The 23509-nt window shown below is 38.6% G+C and overlaps 1 protein-coding gene and 1 pseudogene across 1 annotated transcript in view; one reads left to right on the forward strand and one right to left on the reverse strand.

Annotated features, from left to right (window-relative positions):
• Positions 1 to 23509, reverse strand: part of Ptx1 (pituitary homeobox homolog Ptx1) — a 170647-nt gene that overhangs the window by 68965 nt on the left and 78173 nt on the right. The window contains exon 3 of the mRNA XM_065229263.1: positions 20030 to 20334. Coding sequence (XP_065085335.1) covers positions 20030 to 20334 — 305 coding nt within the window. The remainder of the gene's footprint in view (positions 1 to 20029; positions 20335 to 23509) is intronic.
• Positions 13047 to 13907, forward strand: LOC135707445 (uncharacterized; annotated as a pseudogene).

Raw genomic sequence — 23509 nt, forward strand, 5'->3', positions numbered from 1 at the left:
TTTACGTGAACGAGTGTCTGAAAAAACTTCTGCTGCTTTTCCCATTGTTCCATGTTGTTTTGGACGGATTTGGCATCCTGCCATTACGGAAAAGCTGCCATGGAGTGGTATGCCACCAACATCGTGCAGGTGGTGCCCAAGGACAAGAACCCTCCCAACACGCCAGAGCTCCGCCCAATCGAAAAATATTGGGTCAAGCGGAACCTGAAGAAGACCCAACAAACTGTGGGAAGCGAGAAACAGTTTAAGGCAAACTGGTGTTCTGCGGCGAACAAAGTTGAGGAGTGGCTGTACAGAATCTGATAACAGGAGTTAACCGAAAGGCCTGGCTATTCGTATTCGGTCAACCGGAAGCTTAGATGATATTTTTTCTGTATTTTATACTTATTTAACTTAAAAATTCTTGTTTGACCAAATTTTGACCGGGAATTTGCAAAAAAATAATGTATGATGTAAATTAAAAAGATATCTAGAAATTTCATGGAACAACGACTGGAAACAAATTATTTATCAATTCTGGCACACTTTTAAGCCTGATTATAACTTGTAGCAGGTGAACATGAAGAGATTATAAATAAATCTTTTTACATAAATTTTCAAAAATGTATCAATTCTTGATCCCGAAAATAACGAATAACTTTTAAGCAAGTAAAACTAGGCATACATTTGTTTCGACAAAGTTCCATTTTTTTTTTTGATAATTTAATTCCAATGAATTGAAAAAAAAGACATGAAAAATTATGCATCTAGCAGGCTGCGACAAATTTTTATCATATTGTAGGGAGTTTAAGGAATGTGTAAAATTTTTAAAATGGTTGGGTAGGATTAAATTTTGATGCAGTATAACAAGTTTTTTAGTGAACAATTCTTTTCAGTACACTTGTTTGATGAAGTCAATAGTTTACACACAATTAAATTAAGTTGATAGTTTTGCCATCTTCGGCCACTAAAATTTTGATTTTACGCAACACTAGAACCATTTAAAAGCATTCCTACCCAACCTTAGCCATCATCGATCCAGTCCGGAAAAGAAGGAAAAGACTTTGGGTGTTAGTTTTATTGAAAATTTCATCCCCGGATTTCTTATCCAGCAGCGGGAAAGCAGAAACAGGGGGTGAATACCCGGCTACACCGCAGGGGGGTGACATCATAATGTATGCAGATTTGTGTTTGTTTGCCCGGTTTATTTCCCTTTTTCAGGGCCATCGCCGCGGCGGCACAGTGAATCGAAATGCTGCGACAAGTTAATTCAAACAGATGAGGGTCGACCAGAGGAAATTTGGTGTGCATTTTTCCCCCCTAGCTTCGTGTTGTCGGGTGAAAATTCGGATCATTATTGGTTTTGGTTTGAAAGATTTATACGGAGACAATAGCAGTTTGATGGGTAATTTATGGTGTAAATGTGTCGTTTCAAAAAATTCCGAAAAAACACGTACATTCTGCCGATTGTTAATCCCATAACCGGACACTTAAAATCTTAGCCACATTTTGGTACAAGAACTACCACTAGGCACATACCAAACGGTGAATCATAATAATGTCTCATAAAAGCGGGATTCTTCGGTGGAGCATGTAGACACGGAAAAACCACTCCGTCGCCGCTGCCAGGCTCTCCAGCAGGTCCCGCTAGCAGCAGCTGTTGAGTGTTGTCCCAGGGCTGTTCTCCAGAATTGTAGCACCACACACACATACACACGTAACAAACAAACGACAGACATAGAAGATGCTCCCCGCCACATACGACACACACACACACACACAGAGAGAGCCGAAAATGTGCGCTCTGCTGGCTGCCAGTGTGCCACACTGCTTTCCGTAACGTATGTCCCGGTAATCCGGCTAGATTTATTGTCTTAATCATGTGAGGATTAACCTTATGCCGTTGAAAGGACTACGCATGTATATTTTAGCATTATGTTATGTTTATTTATACCTTTTCGGTTCGGTCGGTGTCGGGTGGATGCCGTCCCGTGCGTTTGTGTGTGCGCCCGCGATCTCTGTATCTCTTTCTCTAAATAAACTCACCGCTGCTCGAAGCGACTGGAGACTGCGGTGGGGGAGGGTAGGACACTCGTTGAGGTATTTAGTAGTTTGTGTGCTCTCGTGGTAATCTTCATGGAATAGGTATACCACTGCTGCTGCACCATCATCGAGCTACCGACCGACCGACCGGAGGTTGTCGTCTGCCGTAAAGTACGGTGAGTACATGAGCGCGAGCGGAAAAAAGAGACCTATGCTAACAACAGCAGTTGAGAGCTTCTGGAGATCATAAATATGGGAGATTTGCACCGCTCGGGCGGAGTTTCGCAATTGGGAAAAATGATCATACAAGGGGTGAACTCTGTTCGTGTTTTGGTTGGTCCGTGTACCTCAATTCAGTTTTCGGCACTGTTTTGAGCTTCACTTTCGGCGAATAGCTTGTAAATTAACGAAATTAAGCCAATTGAAGCTTTAAACTAACTACTCAAATCAGAAACTACATTGAGTTTCTCTCGATTCATTCGACATCCACAATTCAGACCCAATTTGAAAGAATTTCTTGAAAGTTAGAACCGCAATTACAGGATAATCATTTGACCGATTCCAATTTTATTTTGTCAGTAAATAATGGATGCCTATAAGGGGCTATCGATAAATTACGTCACGAAGAAACGTTACAGCTTATGACATATGGGGGAGGAGGACTAAGCGCAAACGTGACATCACATTTGTTTACGTTTCGAATAATATATATCGAAAAATAGGGAACATAATCAATTTTCATCAAATTTCAGTCCAAATCTGGAATATTACTGTTTTACATAATTGACATATACCAGCGTCAATTTTGACATACAATTGAGTCATAATGGACGCAAAATTCAGCACAATAAAACGTAATTTCGAACTTTTCAGTCTCGGAGCACTTAATTTTACATGACATGTTTGTTTACGTCTCATCCTTAATGTCAAAGTGTAAGATTAGGTATTTCTAAGTGTGTATATTGTATATACCATTAATTAACATCAGTTACATTCACTCTAAACCTAACTAGGAGTATTTGGCACGGTATGTCTTCGCATCCTTCCACCCCTGAAGAATCACGAAATGTATCGCTGTTTAAATATATTCATTTCAACTCGAATACTCGAATCATTTCACAGAGTCATCTTTGTGTCAACTGCAACACAGTAGGCCTGGAAGTTTTGATGTTTATGTCATATCTCAGATGTGCTGCAAACATGTTGACAAGAAAAATAATTTGGCCTTATCTACCCTAATCATTTTCCAGTATGATTTCTCGTATATACTGGCTGCGTATATATTAGATTAGATTAGATAAGATTGTAGACAAATATGTTGATGCTAGTAAACCTGCTTAATGAAATATCAAATTCGAACAGGGTCAACAACAATGCATCAATGACATCTTACGCTGGAAGTATTGGGTTTGAGTCTCACAAAGGCTACAAAATTGTCTAAAATTACTATGTAGTAATGAAATTGGGTTGTTAGCGGAATGCTTTAAATAAAACAGCAAAAAAGGTACTATGTGTAGTTTCATTTTTATACCTGTGATCTTGACATTTTTACCTACACCCAACCGGTGGATGTAAGATTCGCTTACAATTATGTGGGAATCATCATCAGAGGATGTTAGTGGAGACCGCATGAACCGAGGATGCGATATACCTAGCTGCGGTCCGATGTAAGAAAATTGGAGACCGAAAAATGTGGAGTGTATTAGTGAGTGAAATTAATTATGTCGAAAATAATAGAAAAAAAGGTTGCCGACTGGACTCGAACCACGGACGTTGCGACTATCAGACCTGTGCTTTCTTCACTGCTCTCTCCATGCTTCTGAATATGGATAGCCTAAAAACAAACATGAAGCGCTCATTTTCTCGCATGCTCGACTTCGTATGCTTTTTCTGCTGGAGAGATTCGAGACAAGTGTGTGCGTCGTTCTACAATGTTCTACAATGTGTGTCGTGCTACAAGCTTACTGGTATAGTCGAAAGCGTAGATGGAACACGAAATAAAAAAAGACAAAAAACCATTACATCGCCTGCATGGTCAATTCCTAACATTCGTTGCGATGTTCATGAACAGAGGATGATAGGAAACGGAACTAACATTCATTGTTATAGATTTTTGGTTTGCGTGTAGGAGATCAGTATTTAAGGGGGTTAGGTTTTGATAAGTTCTTTAGTGGGAATGACACTGATGAAGACTGCACATTGTAGTCGAAATACGTATCTGTCATGGATACCAAAATTAATTAAAAGGAATTAAATGGATGATAACCTTTTTTGCTGTTTTATTTAAAATTACTAGACAAATCTTCATATTTTGATGTACTATATCTCAAATTCTTAAAAGAAATGTTGATTCATGGTACAGACATTCAGCTCAACTTCTACATATTTCGATCTCTTCACGGGAAAAAATCCGATTCCATTTTCATGAATAAAAAATCATGAAATGAAAAAACTTGCCATCCCATGAAATCGTAACAATGATTCATGATTTCGTCATGGAAATTCATGATTTCATAATGCAGTGGAATCAAGACCGCTACAAGCGTTACACGTACTTGGCAAACCGTCTTCATAAACCGCACTACATAGGTATCTCTTATACGCCTTTTGTCTTCCAACTTATACAAGTGCTGATAGTCTAGTGGTGAAAGTATGGGTTTAGTGATCTCAAGGTTCTTGGTTCGAATCCAGTCTGATGCTTTATTTTATTCTTTTTGCATTTTTTGGTTAAAAGTTAAACCCATGAATTTAGCTCATGATTTCAACTCGGATGATTCATGATTTTGGGAATATTTGCTGCGTTACGCAAAAGTTGCTCATGATATCATGAATATTATTCATGGTGTATTTTCATAACATGAAAATACGCTGTGTTCATGAAATCATGAGTCATTTTTCTCATTTCGGAGATCGGATTTTTTCCCGTGTTGCAATGTTGATGGGCACAAGAAAGTAGAAGGGTCTCTGCCTAGGGGCACGAATGGAAGCTTGACGTAGGACCACTAGTGGACGGAACAAATGTGAACATTTAGGTTTTTAATTGATCAATCATCAATTATCTTAACTCTTTCCGTTTTTTATATGTAAGCGTATCAAATTTGTAGTATTTATTTCAAAGAGAAAGTTGATAAAGAGAATCCAAGGGACTGTCAACTTGAGTATGTTCGATTCATTAACCCAACTTTAAAAGGTGTATTTTGAATTTTTTGTTATTTATGAATTTTTAAGTTTTGTGCATTTTGGTATTAAAGTGTATTCAATTCACCCCTCACAGGATTTCCTTCCGAATTATATGAATGTATCTTTTGTGCAGAATATGTAAAAAAGGAGGGACTTCGAGAGATTGAACTCGTGAGAGCTAATTTTCTCACAAATTTGATTTTATTGGCTTTGTGGGGCCTGAATATACACCCAAAGCGGAATTATTCCCACTTCTCTCAAATTCTATATAGATTTTTAACACTTCCTACCAGCGTGTTCTGGAAAATGGTCGGACGATGATTAATCTCACCAATACATTCGGGCCTACAATTCCACACTTTCTATTGAGACCAGGTTGAGCCTTGATAGCTAGCTGCTTGCGGGAACTGATGACCTTGACAAATGTCCAAATAATACTCTTAACAAATTAATGTTGGTCCTGAAACGGACCGTTTTGTAGTGATGGTTGAGTAATGCTGAGCTGAGCACGACGAGCTACTGATTCCGATCCTAGCCTAGCGGTGGAACTTCTTCCTCCTTCTCTATGGTTGCTCATATGAGCTCTGTAGCTCGCTGTTTGCAGGCAGCCTTTCGTTGTTGTTGAAAACACTCCTGCTGCTGCTGCTACTGCTACTACTGCTGCTGCTGGACTGTACACCACCACTTACGGTGCTTGAATGAGCAGTGGGACCGCATCGAATTCGATTTTTAAGTCTGTGTTAGGGAATGCGCTGTTTTCAGACATTCGGTGATAATTTTGATCACCATTGCAACAGTTGGACATTTGGTATTTTTCAATAGTGACCTATTGAAAATTAACTAAGTGTTCATTTTAGCAGATTGGTAGATGAATTTCCAATCGTTTGGCTTGTTTAGAATTAAAATCTATCTGCTATTGGTCGAAAACTGACTTCTTTTCGTAATGCTGTGCATTTTTGTTTTTTGTAATTGCGTGGATTCTATAGATCCTGTGGAGATTTATCTAGCCCTGATGTATGTGTTGGTAGAGGGAAAAAATTAAACTTTGCGGGAGACGATGTCTTAACACTTGAAAGCAATTTTGTGAAATATGAAGCTAGCTAGTTCTGCATGATGATTTTGTTTGATTTTATTTATTTGTAAAGTCGCCGGTAAATACCAGCTGGCGATTTGTTTTTTAATGATAACTCCTTACCTGAAAAACAGGCTAAAACTCACAAACAGGCTGCTTTTTCATGGTATACAGTGTGATAATTCAATAATCAATAAATTATCACAACATTTAGTGGCAAACCATGTAACGCACGCCTCGCGGCCTGCAAGATCTCGACCACCGAATACGCTTCCTGTCTCTAAAACGAGTGGCTTAAGCGCCACCTCCGAAGAGGACCACTCGTCAAGTTTAATTTGCCCGGCAAGAAACCCAACCTCAGGGCGGGTTTATGAATGGAAGAGACCGAAATTTAGTTTAAGAGCGATTCAGCAGACTGAAATTCCATGAGGGATTGAGACCCTCACAAACAGAGGCCGCTTCCAACGGTCTTAAGCGAAAGTTGAAGTTAACCGTCGTTCTACCGTAACACAAAAACCCCACACACATTTATCATCACTGGAGGAACTTTCCCGTTCAGATTTCCTCCCCCGATCCTGACACGTGAGTGCGGAGACTGTTTTCCCAGGCAGTCCAACCTGGAGTAAATTCAACTACAACCAAAAATACTACAAGCAGATAACGCAAAATAGAACGACCAAAACGTGAAGAATCTAACCAACAAAAATTAACATTACGGGGAAAGCTTTTACTTTACGAAAATAACATTTATTTCATGGCTAAATACCGGAAATCATTTAGGATTTATTCGTGTTCCTAACCTAGGTTTATTCATGACTCTTGTTCCTTTCCCATTTTTGTTCGTTTGTTTGCTAGCTTTCCCTAAACGTGTGTGCAGTATCCTGTTTCTAGCGATTGCTAGCCTAACTTACTTATTTTCTTCGAGCTCATGTGTTTGTATGTGTGGAGATTCGCATGCGTTTTTTTACTCACAGTCGTCGTTGTCGTCGCTGCTTCATCCGTGTCGGCACAGAAGCATCCCTTTGTCGAAGGGAGGTCGGCAAAGTAGCAGCCTATTCAAATGGTGGTGGTGTTGCACATTGCACCCCGGACTGATATGGTGCGGAAATTCCCAATCGAACCCTCGAATTGGTACTGAACCAGCGCCGACTGCCGGTGGCGCAAATGTCAACGAGGGGATCGTCGAAGACGAATAATGTACGTAGGTTCACGTGGTTGACATTGGCGGATTTGGCCAACGCTCTGCCGGAGAACAGTTAAACGGTGTCTCCCTTCCGAAATTCTCTCCCGAACCGGGAACCTTGAAGTTGAAGCGTGGGGTCTAGAGAGCGCGATTTATTTCCTCGATTGCGGTGTGCCGAGCAAAGCCATCTATCGCTAGAAGCGAATCGGTGCAAACTCCAATCCGCACAAACGATCCTACACAAAACGATCCTAAACAAAAAGCCGTCGAACGGCTGTTCGACACATTTCAGTTACATCTCCACACAAAAGACACTATTCACCTTACCTTTCTATAAACTTTGCACACACAATAAATCGACCGCACGGAACTTTTTACATAAAGTTTGCACTCTACAGGCTAACGGAAAGGAACAAAGATGTAACATTAAAATCGGTCTTTTAGACTCCTCACATTTTGAACTTCACATACCACGAAAAACACACCGCGACACTAAGTACCCTTAAGTACTAACTACTCGCACTCCCGCCTCTTCCACGGTTCAAGTCAAAGTGAACGAGTAGAAGTTCCAGATACCCTCAGATAGGCGTGATTTCAACGGTCATCGTGGCCGGAAGTACGTCAAATTACCGAAGTAATTCAACGACCTTTCAAACGACAATTTCCATCATCTTTCTCTCAAGAACATTCAATGCTACATCTCTTTCCTTGTCATGCAATTTCAGTATACTATCTTGCTCCAATCTATTTTCGGTTATTCTTTTATAAGAGAGAACGGTTCGGATTCGAACCCCGGACTTTAACGAACAGGTAGCGTATTCGGGTCAAATGGAGTGAATTAGCTGTACTTATCGGGAACTTGTTGGTTATTGTATGACAAGTGTAACTGTATATATATATGGACGTACGTTCCTTGGCGGTGAATACATTTATGAACTTAATTGTAAAAACGAACGTACATGCAATATACTTAAATGTGAAAATTATATAATAGGAATTCTGTGCAATTAAATAATTAATAAATAATTAAATGGAAAAGCGTACTTGTTACAACCATTCATAAATTTTGGTAACATACAAAAAATTCTATAATCCACATTAAATTTCATATGTAAGCGCCGATTGAAACAATCTTTTCCACGTCACTACAAGGGTGATTGATTAAACGAAAGAAACGAATCGTGCGGAATGAAAGCCGAGGAAAAACTAATTCCACCAATATATTTAGGCTTACAATTCCACACCTTCTATAGACAGGTTGAGCCTTGATAGCTAGCTGCTTGCAGGAACTGATGACCTTGACCAATGTCCAAATAATACTCTTTAACAAATTTTTGGTGGCCCTGAAAAGGACCGTTTAGTAGTGATGTTGGGTAATTCACGAAGAGCTACTGATTCCGATCCATAGCATAGCGGTGCAGCTTTTCTCCTTTGATGGTTGCTTATGTGGGCTCTGCAGCTCACTGCTTGCAGGCAGCCTTTCGTTGTTACTGGAGAACAATTTTCAACGCCAGACGCCGAAAGCACTGCTACTGCTGCTACTAATTTCGACGACCGAACACCACCACACAGTGGAGTGGTCGTTGGGAGCGTGTTGTTTTGAGTATGGCGATGAGTGTGCAAAATATTACGCAATTCCATCCTCCCTATTCGCACGCGCCCGAGGATCGGAGGCGAATGCCACTTCGACTTGTTTCGTCTACTTACTACTCTCTGAAGACTGTGCTGGGGAAGCAGCATATGCATGTAGGTAATTGGTGGATTTGTTAGTTAATTCGACGCATTTGGACAATGCTGGAAATTTACCAGTTTTTCAATAGTTTTTTGTTGGAAATCAACATTAAAAAAGCATTGATATCGATGCGTAGCCATATTTCTGATCGATTGGTGATAAAATTATTGAAATTGGACCAGGGACAGCTGAGTTATTAACGTTCAAAATCTTTCTTAATTTGTTACATGTTCCATTTTCAGTTTTCACAAAGTGTACTCCCATATAGAAATCAAAGACGTAGTCCTACGTCAAAACGGGTTTGAAACAGTGCTGTAATCAGTGTCAGTGTTTATCATTTACCATCACACGCAAGAAGTAGCGCTTCAAATCAGTGTAGATGAATTGCGATTGTTTAGAAAATCTTCACTGTCACGTACGAGAGAAATTAACAAATGATTCCAATATTCATCAACGAATAAGCGTTTGTTGATATTAACCAGTGCTTGATTATCCAACCCAAAATAGTCAAAATCAGCAGCGATCCTCAAAAGCAAAATAATCCAATTCATTTTGGAAAAAAAAATGATTATTTTGAATATTGTCGACCCCGCAGAGCCTCGATATTATCATCAATTCAGCACGAGGCAGTAGTTTACCATCGATCTGTGCGTAAAAACCAACACGACACATTCTTCGGCGCTATATATAAAATAATCAATTTGAATTTGATCCTCAAAATCATCCCCACCAAGATGAAGACGAATATTAATATTGACAACAACACAGGTGATTATGAACATTTAGCCACGAATGAAGAAAAACAAATGTTGACTTCGATACTCAGAGGTTGCCTTGATCAAGAGAATGTTGTTATGTCGAAATTCAAATTCATCCAAGTAGTTGGTATATCTCTTAAGGTTTTCTTCATTTTCAGCTCAGTTGAGTGTAGAAGAAATGATTTTTATCAACACTGGCTGTTAAAGTGAATTTAGAGCTAGTTAGTCACTGATTTTTAATATGTGCGCTTTAAGGAGCGCTCATAATTGTGTCGCAGAGCAGGAACATATCATGGCCGTCGTGTGCCAACGAAGAAACAGGTCCTCTCACTGTCACAATACAAAACTACCCATTTTGAGCTTTTTTGTTATTTCTCAATTATCAACTCATGAGAATCATTCTTATTTAGTTTTGACATTCAAATTTGTAGCTGATTTAGATGAATTGGCAAGCAACAGCATGTCATCGGTAGAGTGAATATGTTTTTTTTAAGATTTCCACGGTACAAGTAACTAGAGCTAGTAATAGCAACGATAACAACACTATTATGCAGTGCTGGCAAAATCATCAATAAAATTATATTTTTCCGCGCTCATATCTAGATAGAGCTGGGCGTATCAGCGTTTGTAACCAATGACTTCTCTCGATGGTTTCTCGAAAGTCATGGCTCTCCCTGGCAAATCGACATCACGATAGAGTAGGGGAAGACTTCCCCTACACGATGGTGCTGCTTGTTTGTGTAGGCGTGCCTTGAATTCCTAGAAATCAACGAGAGGAGTCATTGCTTACAAAAGCTGTTACGCCCTAATTCCGGCTCTATCTAGATATGCTCTAAATATCACGCGTGGCATGGGAACAAAATATCATGCTTGATATTGATTGAACAAGCTCCTTTCACAACTAAAAACTATTCACAACAAGTAAAAGTGAAGCTGAGAGTTTACTCGACTCAATAGACGAGTGCACGGATGGCTTTGAGTTCACTCACTCAAGAAAAAGTGGCACAAACTGCGGGCAATACTTTATAATCATGAACACTGCTGGCGATAAGCTGCGACTCGAATTAACTTTTAATACCGTCCCTGATTGGAGAGTATGTGCCTAATGTTTGTTAAGAATAGTATTGATTAACATCGACGTCGACAGTAAAACAGCCTGTCATTCGGATGAACATTTATGGTGGTAAGCTCCAACCGGTATTATTCACGAATCAAATCCCGATAAATAACATCAAGCTGCTTTGACGTCAACATCAGAGTTAATCAACACGACTCTAAACAAACATTTGACATATTATCCAAACAGGGTCAGAGTTAAAAGTTAATCCGAGGTGGATTGCCCACAGCTTGTGTCACTTTTTCTCGAGTGAGTGAACTCAAATCCATCCGTGCACTCGTCCCAAGTAACAATATTAAATTAACTATCTTCTTGAAGAAAGCTTATAGTTCAATCCATTAAAACCAGGTTTAAAGCTAAACTATCTCATAAACCGTAATAAAACCTTCTTACAACACTTACAAATTCAATTTGGCCCACCCTACAAGATGTTGTCAAGACTTATATTAAACTTTCTTAAAACTGGTTGGTTTTATTCAACGTGTATTTTTATGGTTCTAAAGACAACTTCAAAGCAGGCATAAGAGTTCATGAAGAATATATAGATTTATTCGATGCTTCTTCAAGAACACTTGAAGAATTTAAATTTACTTCGTGAAAAATGGACCGCTGTGTGATTCATGAAACAAATCTCAAATAAAACTGAATGCAGCTAAAATTATCTTGAATCGTTGTAATTTTTGATGGCCATTTCAGATATTGTATGAACAATTTTGAGTGATGAATATACTATAGCTTCAAGTGAATGGAAATCATTATTTTTTGTACATATTGAGCATTTAATTTTACTGCCCTGTTAAATTTACTGTTAATATCAACTATAAAATCGAAGATAAAAGCATATCGCCATTAAAATAATGCGAAATAGAAAGATTTAGAAATGATTAAATAAAAATAAATCATAAATTATTTTGATAAAAAATGACCGACAGAGTTGCAGTTAGCTACCTAATCATTAATTTTGCAGTATTTTATTAAAAAATCAAGCTTTGATCGATATTGTATACAATATTTCCATTGAATATTCAATCGTGTAAGTATGACAACGATCATTTGCATGCAAAAGCATCACCAAATCGCCATTAATTATTTATTGACTTGGTTAAAATAACAATAAGTGAACTTAGTATCAAACAAGATAAATTATTCTCAAATAAAATTATTTTGCTATATACAAAACTATTCACTCTCCATTATACAAACTTTAAAAATAATTGGTTTTATTCGAGGTTTTATAGAAATCTTGAATAAGAACACCCACCGTGCTGCGTGAGCAGCAGTTTGACAGCTGTTTATTTACGTTTGTACCTGTACGAAACTTTTTCTACGCGTCGTCAGTTTTTTTTTTATTCAACCAGGTAATAATTCTTTTTTTAATGAGTTCAAACGAACACTAACTATGTTTCTTTGTTCATAGGATGCCTTTCAAGGTTGTGCAAACTATTGAGGGTGGAGAAACCTGCCTGAGTGTTGTTCCCAGTAGATGGGAATCAAAAGGGATTTTACGCTGGCCCAAAAAGCGCCTTGTTGGAAAGCTGTCGCAGGTGGAAACATCCTTGCCTGGAGAAAATTTGGAACGCATGAATTGTGTTAACAAACGTGAGTTCAATACACGTTATGAAGCCGATTTGGAAGTTAATCGGATGGAAAGCAAATCAGACACCGAAGTGGAAGACCTGCGAGCGTTGCCGCCACGTACGAAGAAAGTCAGGAATGTGACCAAAACTTCCCATGCATTTGTGCCACCAAATTTCAATGCCTGGATTCATCCTTCATCACCAGCACCTGAGAATATACCAGCTACAGTTCAAAACGATAGTATCGTCTTGGAAACAATGGTTAGTATGGTGCTGCACAATATTTCAAAGTTTTGAACATTTTTCTGTTTTACAACACAGGCAAGCGACCCGCAATTAGTGTATGTTGAGTCTGAATGCACTATTTCTGAGGGACAAGTTAACGATTCGTCACAAATCATTTACATGGCACTGGACAGCGAAACAGCTAGCATGGATGCTGCCCCTCTGAAGGCAGTCCTTGATAACCAAAAACGTATTTTGGAGAACCAAGCCAAGCAATTGCAGAGTATGGCTCGATTGCAGACCACTATGGATTATGTGATGGAATTGCTGACCAATGACGATCAACCACATAAGGCAGTTGGGTTAACGGAACATCCCAACAAACAATTTTAGCTGCAGCTTAGCTTATACAGGCAAAAATTAGCTGCATAAGGCAAATTAAGGCTGTATAAGCTAATCTGCAGCTTAAATTGTTTGTTGGGATGCCACTGAAAACGTCGTTTCCCCTGTTTCCTGTTTGGACGAACTGAATGCATTGGAGACAATGTTGGGTGATGAGAAACGAATGCAGCAATTTTTAACCGGAATGACCTTTATTTGTGGCAATAATGGAAAAGCTCATGGAATGGACTGCTGCTACAAATTGATCGATTACTTTTTCACGCGACAGTTTCTAACGCAGTGCTCATGGACAGGAGCAGCTAGACTAGCTGATAGCAATGCTGAGCGACGTGATGGAGAACCATCGATGTCCAATGATGCTGGAGGAAAAGTACCGTTGAAATTTTTCAAGAAAGTTCATAAGCTGTTTTTAAATCTGATTCTGCGTGCAGATAGAGACGTTTCGGAAGTAGACTGCGAAATTTTTTTAAAACGGTTTTGAAGAACAGCAAACAAAGAACAATTTCTAAATGTCAAAACTCAAAGCATAAGAACCGACCAAAGAACTTAAAGTATAAATCAAGCAAACAAAACGATGAAAACCAAGCGAATCATAACTCTACTATTGAAGGTGAACATGTTGAGGAAGAAGAAAATTAATGATGTGTAATTAAAGATCCAACAAATAAAATGTGGCACAAAAATGTGAATGATGTGGTGTTTTATTTTACATTAATACCTGCAAATGTCTGACTAACATAAAGTATGAAGTGAATACTGTTCCTGTGTCTCTCAACGGTATTGCCACTTAATTGATGAAGGATCATATTCAGTTCTATTTGTTGTTTCACAGTTGGAATAGAAGATGCTCAAATTTCTAGACTGAATAGGTGTTTCAAAAAAGTCAGTTATTTACTTCAACGGAAAACCAGAAAACGCCAGCGTGTCGTTATGTTTTGTCGCATTATCAAATAATCGGAAACTTGATGTTACTCACAGATACGTTTGGCAACTTGTGCCAATGGTTTATGCCCACTTCGAATCATATTTTTTATTTGATACAACTTACTTTCAAAGGGATATTCACTGAATTTGGAAAGAACATCGAATCGTTTCAAATCATCTACCAAATGATTAAGATTATGTACGTTACTTGTAATGAAGTCCTCACCGTAAATACTAGCATATGATTTTACAGACTTTTCTTTTGAAAGATCCACTTGATTTAATTTTTTCTTCCATTTGTTTGCCTCCATTTCTATAGAAAATGTGTTGTTCTGTCGTGCTCTTGAATAAGATCCATTAAACTTGCGTAAATCAATGTATACTTCAAGGAGTTTTATACAGTACTTATGAAGTAGATTTATTGCCATTATAAATCATATCGTCAGACAACATCCTCAAGTACATCATAAGAGTTGTTATAAGCAAGACTATTCTTAAGTAAAACGAAGATTTATTTGTGTTCTCCAAGGGATTCTCTAGGATATTATAAAACCGCAACATACAAAAAACCAATATTACTTAATCGAAACCGCCTTAAGTGCATGTTATATTTTCAATTATTATCGAAATCAACTATAAAACCTAAATAAATCAAATTAGCTTTGGGAATGTTACTTGGGGTCTGTTACTGGGACAGGACTGGACAATCGGGTAGCGATTTCAAGCCAATTTACTGTCAAATCCGAGCCAGGCATCGCATCAATCTGGCTGACAGTGTTGCCGGAATCAATGTGGACGTCAATTGGAAGATTGCCGCAAAAGCTCAATGCAGATGTCGCCACTGCATGATGATGATAATGTTGACAGACTGCATATAAAATTCGTGAAAATTAGCATTAAATCATAATTTTCATCAAGCCTGCGTGAAATCCTTCCAATATAACATTCGAATTGAAGAAGAAAAAGTTTTTACGATCAGACTGATGTGCATCTTTGACTTTTTCAGGTGAATTTTCATAAGATATATTCATTTCATTTCACGGCTCCATCAATGCTGCATCGTAAATATGATGGTAAACAGAAGTAAATTACTCAATTACTCAAAATAAAGAAGATTTGTCATATTGTTATCACTTTGAAGACCATCTAGCACCATTTTATAGCATGGTGCTTGTTGAGTAAATCAAGTTCCGGTGCGTTTTCCGTCGAAAATTGTGAGTATCAATATGTTTGCTTAAAAAAGGCCAAAATGAAAATTTATTGAATATTGGCGTCCTATACAACCAATTCTCTATTACCACCAGCATGATACAACCTTTCCTAAGTAAATTCACTTAATTTCCACTTTCATCTTAGTAAAATCGCACACATTTACCATTTTCTGAAAAATGCAGCTGCGCAGGAGGTAACCTCCTGAACAAAAGTTCATCTACAAGTTCGCAGTTGCTTGTGTACGATAGGATTGGGCGATCTTTAGAGAAAGATCGATCTTGACGGATCGATCTTATATTTGGCTATAGAATCGATCCACTGATTAAATCGGTACCGAAGAATCGCTCTTCGGTAGATCGATCTTATGGTTTTGATTTTTATTTAGCTTTCTGACGTTTATAACTCGCACACTTGCGTAACCCCATTTCCAAGTGCTTAGTTTGCTGTCCTCATTTTTGCTCTAGCCAAAAATTTTGGATTGTTATTGATATCCATACTTTCGGATCATCAAATCTCATGCATATAGAATGGACTATACGCTTGTTTACGTTGGTACCCCAAGAAATTCTTTCCTTTGTAATATTCAATTCAATGTTATCGTGACGGTAAGGAGCAATGAGCACAGGAGGGAGGCAGCGAAAATCTTCAAATGTTGCTGTATTCATGAATATCGGAAACACAAATAGTGACGCCATTGTAGGGAGCGATGCTGATGAGGTTATGTTCGTTAAATTTACCACGCAGTCTCGGGTGAGAGTAAATCGTTTTTTCGATGTAAATACAAATACAATATTTAACACTTTTTTTTTAATGTCGGAAAGACCGAAAGAAGATTTCGATTTATTCGATCTTTTCATGGAAAAAGAATCGATCCGAAAAATCGGAAATCGTGATGAAACATCGATCCAAGATCGACCAATCTTAGTCTACGAAAATCAAGCGTAATATTGTGCATTGGTGCGATTTGATTTTTCCCAACACTGATATTTTCTCAACACTAAGTAGGTTACAAGCAGAGGTTGCAAAGTTTGTATTTGACACATAAAACCTGTAAATTTTGCTTTTTAAGAGTCAAAATCAGCGTGAGTGAGTGGGTGAAAATTGATAAAATAGCTGATTGCGACTCACAGGAAATTAAATTGACAGATTTTAAAGTTCAATCTGGTCTTATGTGGCAAACACATATTTTGCTACCTATTCTTGTACCTTACTGATATCTATGAGTGAGTGGGTGAAAATTGATAAAATAGCTGATTGCGACTCACAGGAAATTAAATTGACAGATTTTAAAGTTCAATCTGGTCTTATGTGGCAAACACATATTTTGCTACCTATTCTTGTACCTTACTGATATCTAGTAATTTAATTATTCCGAAAAAAAAAACATTGTTGTTTCTAAAATGAACCTTGGACAATATTTTCTGTGGACAATATTTCCGATTCACATTAATCTTAACATGCATTAAACTTTCACAAAGAAGAAGAAGAAGAAACATTCCTTATATTTATGGACACAACCATATATCCGAAATAAAAATGTAGAATACGAAACAATTCTCAAATGGAAAATAACTGTCATTATCAAATTTGATTTACTTCATATTTCGAAAAGTTGCTCTCGAGTGATATGACGTCGTCACCATCGTCACCCGCAATGTTTACTTGTTTCCCTCTACCACCACATACGTGAGGGCTATTTAGATTTCACCACCTTGTATAGAGACCAGGTTAGTTCCGGCATACCCAACAAACAATTTGAGCTGATTAAAAGCTGAATAAGCTATTAATTAGCTGAAGAAGCATATTTTTGCCTGAATAAGCTCTTATTCAGCGCTCAATGTTTGTTGGGTAGCCAGCTTAGTTCCGGCATAGCCGCATTTAACCGAGCCTTTGCTTTGATCACGCTTCAAGAAACTGTCACTCAACCTGGTCTGTACAAGATGTGAAATTGTAGGGCCGAATGTATTGGTGCACTTCGTTTTTCACTCGGCTTTCATCCTTTTAGTGACGTCATAACGCTTGCTTAGATCACCATTTGCATAGGAAATTTAATGTGGATTTAGAATTTATGTAGGGGAAATGGCTCTAATGTTGGCCTATGGATCTAAGATTGGGTCCATCGCTAAGAATCTGCTATTTATCAATTTTATCTAGAAGAACGCGTCATTGGGACGCTACTAATGGATATTTTTGGTCGCTATTGAAAACTGCTGAGTTTATGTATGGGCCCAAATTAGGGGCATTTAGGCCGATATTACATCCATTTCTCCTATGTTACAAACATTTTTTGGTTGTGATCATTTTTTTCTATATGTCGATGGTTATCTTGATCCATTCAAATGGTCTAGTAAGCTAATCTTGTTCTATATCTCAATCTCTACATATCTCAATGATCCTTTAAATATCGAGGTATGAAAAGTTGACTGTATAAATGTTATCAAATTTGTATGAAATTTCTCCTTTTATTCTAAGCTTTAGTATTTTACTCGAAACTGTGACGAATTTTGAATTTAGAATTGTTCATGTTCATTGCAATTTTTTTTAACCGATTTTGTTAGAAAGGACGACCGATGTTGTTAAAGATTGCTTAAATATGCTTGAAATTTTTAAGAAATTTCATACTTTTTCCTGAATTTTTTGAAGAACCGTAAGATCGCCATCCACCACTCACTGTATAATTTTGTTTATCAATTTTCTTTTAACTTGCACATTGTAGCAAATTATGATGAATGATACTACTTAAGCGGGGCCGGTGGAGTAGTGGTAAGCACGACTGCCTCTCACTTCAAAGGGACTAGGTTCGATTCCAGTCGTCGCCGTCAGGATTATCTGAGGCATAATGAAGAGCTTTGAGTGAGTTGGTTTATTTCCTTTAAATTCCGTTATAATTGCTTATCTTTTGACAGATGCGCGTATTTCGTCTACTACTTGCAGACTTCATTAGTGCCAAGTACTCAACACCACTTGGCACTCATTTTTTTTTTTTCCTTTGGATCGTTTTTTCCGTCGATCTTGTTTTCCGTGCTACCGACGTGCCAGGAAGGCAGCTCCCACACCTGGACCCTACCTATCGACCCATCAACTCATGAACCGGGGACCAACGGCTTTACTTCCCATCCGAAGGAAGGCGTGATCAGAGATGTTATGCCTCAGAACATCCCGGCGGCGCCGACTGGGATTGAACCCAGGCCTGCTGGGGTGAGAGGTAATCACGCTTACCACTACACCACCGGCGCCGTTACTTGGCACTCATGAAGTCTGCAAGTAGTAGACGAAATACGCGCATCTGTCAAAAGATAAGCAATTATAACGGAATTTAAAGGAAATAAACCAACTCACTCAAAGCTCTTCATAAATGGATTCCTTTAAGAGGATCGACAAATTTAAAGGATTGAGGCATATTTTTTTTTATCAGGGAAGTAAAGCTGTTGGTCCCCAATCCATGAGTTGATGGGTCGATAGGTAGGGATCAAGTGTGGCAGGTGCCTCCCTGTCGTCGGTAGCATTGGTACTCAGTACGGAAAACAAGATCGACGGATAGCAAGCCAAGGTGAAAAAAATTATACTACTGGTATAAATTATAATTATACTACAAGTATACCTCAATACAACGTAACTGTCACTTTTGACTCCCATCGTCGATATCTCACAAATAACAATTCAATTATTCAAATTGGCATGGCCCATAGGTGAAGGATTGTCTCATATCTCTGGTGGTGTTATTACTTTGCTTGATTTAATGATTGTTAACTAGCAATCAACGATGCAAGTCAAAAGTGGCAGATACGTTATATCAAGGTACGTATACCTGTATTGATATTTGTTGTAATTGTAGGTAGATAATGATACAACGTATACAGTGAGCGGTAAATGGTGACCTTACGTTAATTGTATGTTGTTGAATTGGAGTCGGACTCAAAGCGTCGGAGTCGGTATCGGAGTTGGAGACAGTTTATTTCAGATCAGAAGAGTCGGAGCTTTCTGGAATCATCCAAACTCAGTGATTCTTGAAAATATGAAGGGAGTTGTTAGTCAAGTACCACCAGAAATTCATCATTAGCGATCCCAGAGTAAATGTCTGGGTTTCTTGTTCCACACAAATTCAGTACATGTGCAAGTTGACATATTTTTAAAATCATTCAGGAAGATAAATTCTAACGAAACTAAAAAACCATCCCACCCCTCGCTTAGAAAAAAAAAATACCACAATCTTTCAATCTACCCCAAAACCCAATATCGTTGCTCATTTCCCGGTTGTAAATAGCCTCACAATATGCCATCATCCTTTGTGTGTTGTATAACCCCGTTTGTAATTCGCAATAAAACCATTATAGAATAAACGTTTGTCATCGCTTTTCCCCTTTTGTGCAACATTTCCCGCCTCGTCAGGGGACGAATTTTCAAACCCCGAAAAAGGATTTTTCTCTCTCCCCCTCTCGTCGTGTCTGTCTACCGAACGGCTATGAATAACAATATGTTGCATAACACAAACGCGATTATCATGCCCCGGACCTCCCGTTGTGGCGTTCGTTGGTTTTAGGGGCTCACCCCGTTGGAATTGCGGAACGGAACGGATTTAATAAACCATGAAAGTGTCACTCTCTTGGGCGCCCGGGGAAACTTACCCTAACTCGTGCCTCGGTCAGGTTCGTCCACATGGCAATCTCCTCCCGGGTCGACATGTCCGGGTAGCGATTCCGGCTGAAGGTCTGCTCCAGTTCGTGCAACTGCTGCGAGGTGAAGTGTGTCCGCTGGCGTCGTTGGCGTTTGTTCTTCTTGTCGTTCTTGCCGCCACCTCCGCCTCCGGTGCCCTGATCCTGGCCGCTGCCGTCGCCCGTTATCGTCGTCCCCGGAGCGTTACCACTGTCGTCGTGGGACAGGCCACTGCTGATGTTTTCCGTCTTCACCGAGGTGGGATCGACACGTGTGACTGCGCGGGAAGGGAGAAATCAATTAAAACTTTGTCAATCAATAGTTTCGGAATATGTTTGGTCTCGTTCCGGGGTCGCAAAAAAGTTTTGCCGTTAGCGTCGCAAATTTACATAAAGCTCCGCGCGCGGCACACAATTTCAATCACTTGCACCAATTTGTAGAACTACTTCTCCATTAGCGCTATGCGATCGGTCAAATAGCCTATAGGGCGATTGTGAAGAAAGAAATGATGAATGGAAATGAATACGGTCATTTAGGGCAATTCATCAAATCCCCCCTTGACGGGTTTCCTCGGAGTCGACCGGAGACACCTGATAAGGGAAAATTTGAGTGACCATCGCCAGTCAGCTATTCACTGCTATTTCGCCATCCAGCGAAGCGGTGTGGAGGCCTGCTCGAACTCGGTAGCGCAATTGATATGTAGATACTCCTCCATCCATTATACAATTCAACTGTCAAATTTCGCCCTTTGGTCTTATCTAATTTGATGTTTATATTTCGATGCGCGCGATGTTTGAATTGGAATCGAAGTTGGTTTGCTTTTCCGTTCCGAAACGAAGACGGTTGCCGGTCGGGCTAGGTTGTTGTCGTTTTGGGGCCCCGAAGAACCAATAGTGATTGATATCCCACCCTGTAATGTATTCTCCACTTGGAGCGATGATTCAAATGTGATGTGGAGCTGACAGTTCAATTGAGCATTCACCTGTCCGGTTCGATTTCGAATCGTGTGACCTGCTATTTTTGGCCGGGGAATCAGTTTCTGTGCACGAGTAAGAGATGGCTGAAGTTTGCTGATTGAAAGTTATGAATAATCAATTTATATTGGAATTGTAAGTATCATGTAGAACACCTATTCAATTTCTATAAATTATCTCTGAATTTGCTCTCCAGAAGCCCATCAAAATAAAGGCTTTAAAATTTTAGCATAGGTCCAGAGTTTGTCGACTTCGATAGCAGATCAAACTATCTAAGATTCTAGATAATCCCAACTAGAATGTAAAAGAATATCTACTGAAACTCTTTCATGATTCTTCCTGGAGTTCTCGAGAATTCTGACTGAAATAACAAACAAACAAATCGCATAGAATGCAAAAAAAAAAAATGCTCGTACGTTCAAAAGTGATAAACGAGCATATTTTAGTTTATTTTCAAACGAGGTGATTAAAAATAACTTACGATTTAATTTGTAATAACAAGACTTTCATATGATGGAATCCGATTTAATTTGTAAAACAGTACGATGGAAAAATTATTCATCATATATGAGTCTGAAATTTGCATTTTATACGATTTAACTTAAACATGATGCTATGTATGACATTCTTGTACTGTTTGTACATTGTTCTACAGCTTTTGGTTGTCTGGGATTGCAGAGCATCTTGACTGCGCTTTCAAAGAATCTTGACTAAGTTTCCAGATAATCTAGGCTAAGATTTTGAAGAATCACGACTGAGTTTTCAGAGTATCTCAACTTGGGTTTTTCCAGATGATTTAAATTAAAAAAAACTCCGGAGAGTCCTAGCTGAGATTTCAGTGAATCCTAGCTTAGATTTTAGAGAATCCTAGCTGATTTTTTTTCCAAATAATTCCAACTCCTAAAAAAATCCAACAGGATTTCCAGAGAATCCTTCAATATGATCCAACAATGCCTCAACTGGAATAGCTCCAGACAATCCCAACTTGTATTCAGATAAATCTCAAATGCAACACTTTCAAAGAACTCCGACATCGATACTTCTATAGAATCCAGATCCAGATGTTCACTTAGATTCCAGAAAATGACTGCAATTACAGAGAGACTGACGACTGGGATTTCAAAGAATCGCTACTAAGATTCCTGAGAACCCTACTTAGATCCCAACGAATCTTTGATAAGGTACCTGACCCAAGTAACACCAACTCATATAGTTATGTTGAGTAAACTTCTTTACAACCAAATCCAGTCATACAAAGCTTATATAAACTGTTAGAGAACATGTGTGTTGCTTGGGGAGAATCCCACACACTTAATTTTATTTGCCGAATCTTGGCAATTTTTATCGAGAGATGCACAACCGAGCTCCTGACCAACATATTTTCCCGCGATCTCAGCAAAAGTGACATTTGGTCGCTAAGTATCGGAACATGTTTTGCTGAATCTCAGAAAACAAACGTTATGCAAAGCTCGGCAAAAAAAATAAGTGTGCACCTGGTATGTCAAAGAGTCCCGTCTATAGAATCCCTACTGGAATTTCGAGGAATTATGATTGAAACTCAATGCAGAAATCCCGTTTCTGTTACTTCTAAACAATCCTATTTGGAATTACAGAGAATTCTAATTAGGATGGAAAAGAACCTCAACTGGGAAATTTAATAAACTGGACTTAAATTACAAAGCTTCCGGACTATGATTCACGAGAATCTTGACTGACATTGCACATAATCTCTTCAAGTCTAGTTCTTCCTCGCAGTCATGACTTAAATTCTTCAAGAAAATTCAAAAGACGATCGCGAGGAATCTCAACTGGAATTTAACGAAATAATTCCTACCGATATATCAATGCGTCCTGACAGGGTTTCCAGACACTACCCAATCTTTCAAAGAATCCTGACTGGGATACATCTATAGATCCCAAATCGGAATTCCAGAGATCTCACACTAAGTTATCAAAGAAACTGGGATTGGAGAGAGTATTGACTGTGATTTCAAGAAATCTTCACGATGATCCCTAAGAATCCCGATTTAGATTCTATGGAATCTTAGCTGGAATTTTAAGGAATCTTGACTGAATCTCAATTATGAAATCCATATAATTCTGACTGGAATTCCGAGGAATTCTGACTAAAATTTCAGACTAAAGAATCTTAATTAGGATTCCAGAGCATCTAGACTAAGATTATAGAGAATTCCGACTTAGATTCTTAAGAATCTCAACTGGAGATCTTCCAGAAAATGCTAAAGAAGTTCTTCGTGAGAATCTAAGGAATCATGACTGAACATTTTTTCCATAATTCCAGCTGTACTACTTCTATACAGTCTTGACTGGAATTCCGGAGAATTCTGCCTAAGCTTGCAGAGAATCTGAAGTGCCTCAATTCAAACCGCTATTCCATAAAATTCACACTAAATTATCTAAAAATTCCCAACTGTGATTGAAGAGGTTATTGACTTTGATTTTAAGATACCTCGGCTA

The sequence above is a fragment of the Ochlerotatus camptorhynchus genome, unplaced genomic scaffold, assembly GCF_037179485.1.
Source record: "Ochlerotatus camptorhynchus isolate MF236.1 unplaced genomic scaffold, CSIRO-AGI_Acam_v1.1 ptg000312l, whole genome shotgun sequence".
NCBI classification, from domain to species: domain Eukaryota; kingdom Metazoa; phylum Arthropoda; class Insecta; order Diptera; family Culicidae; genus Ochlerotatus; species Ochlerotatus camptorhynchus.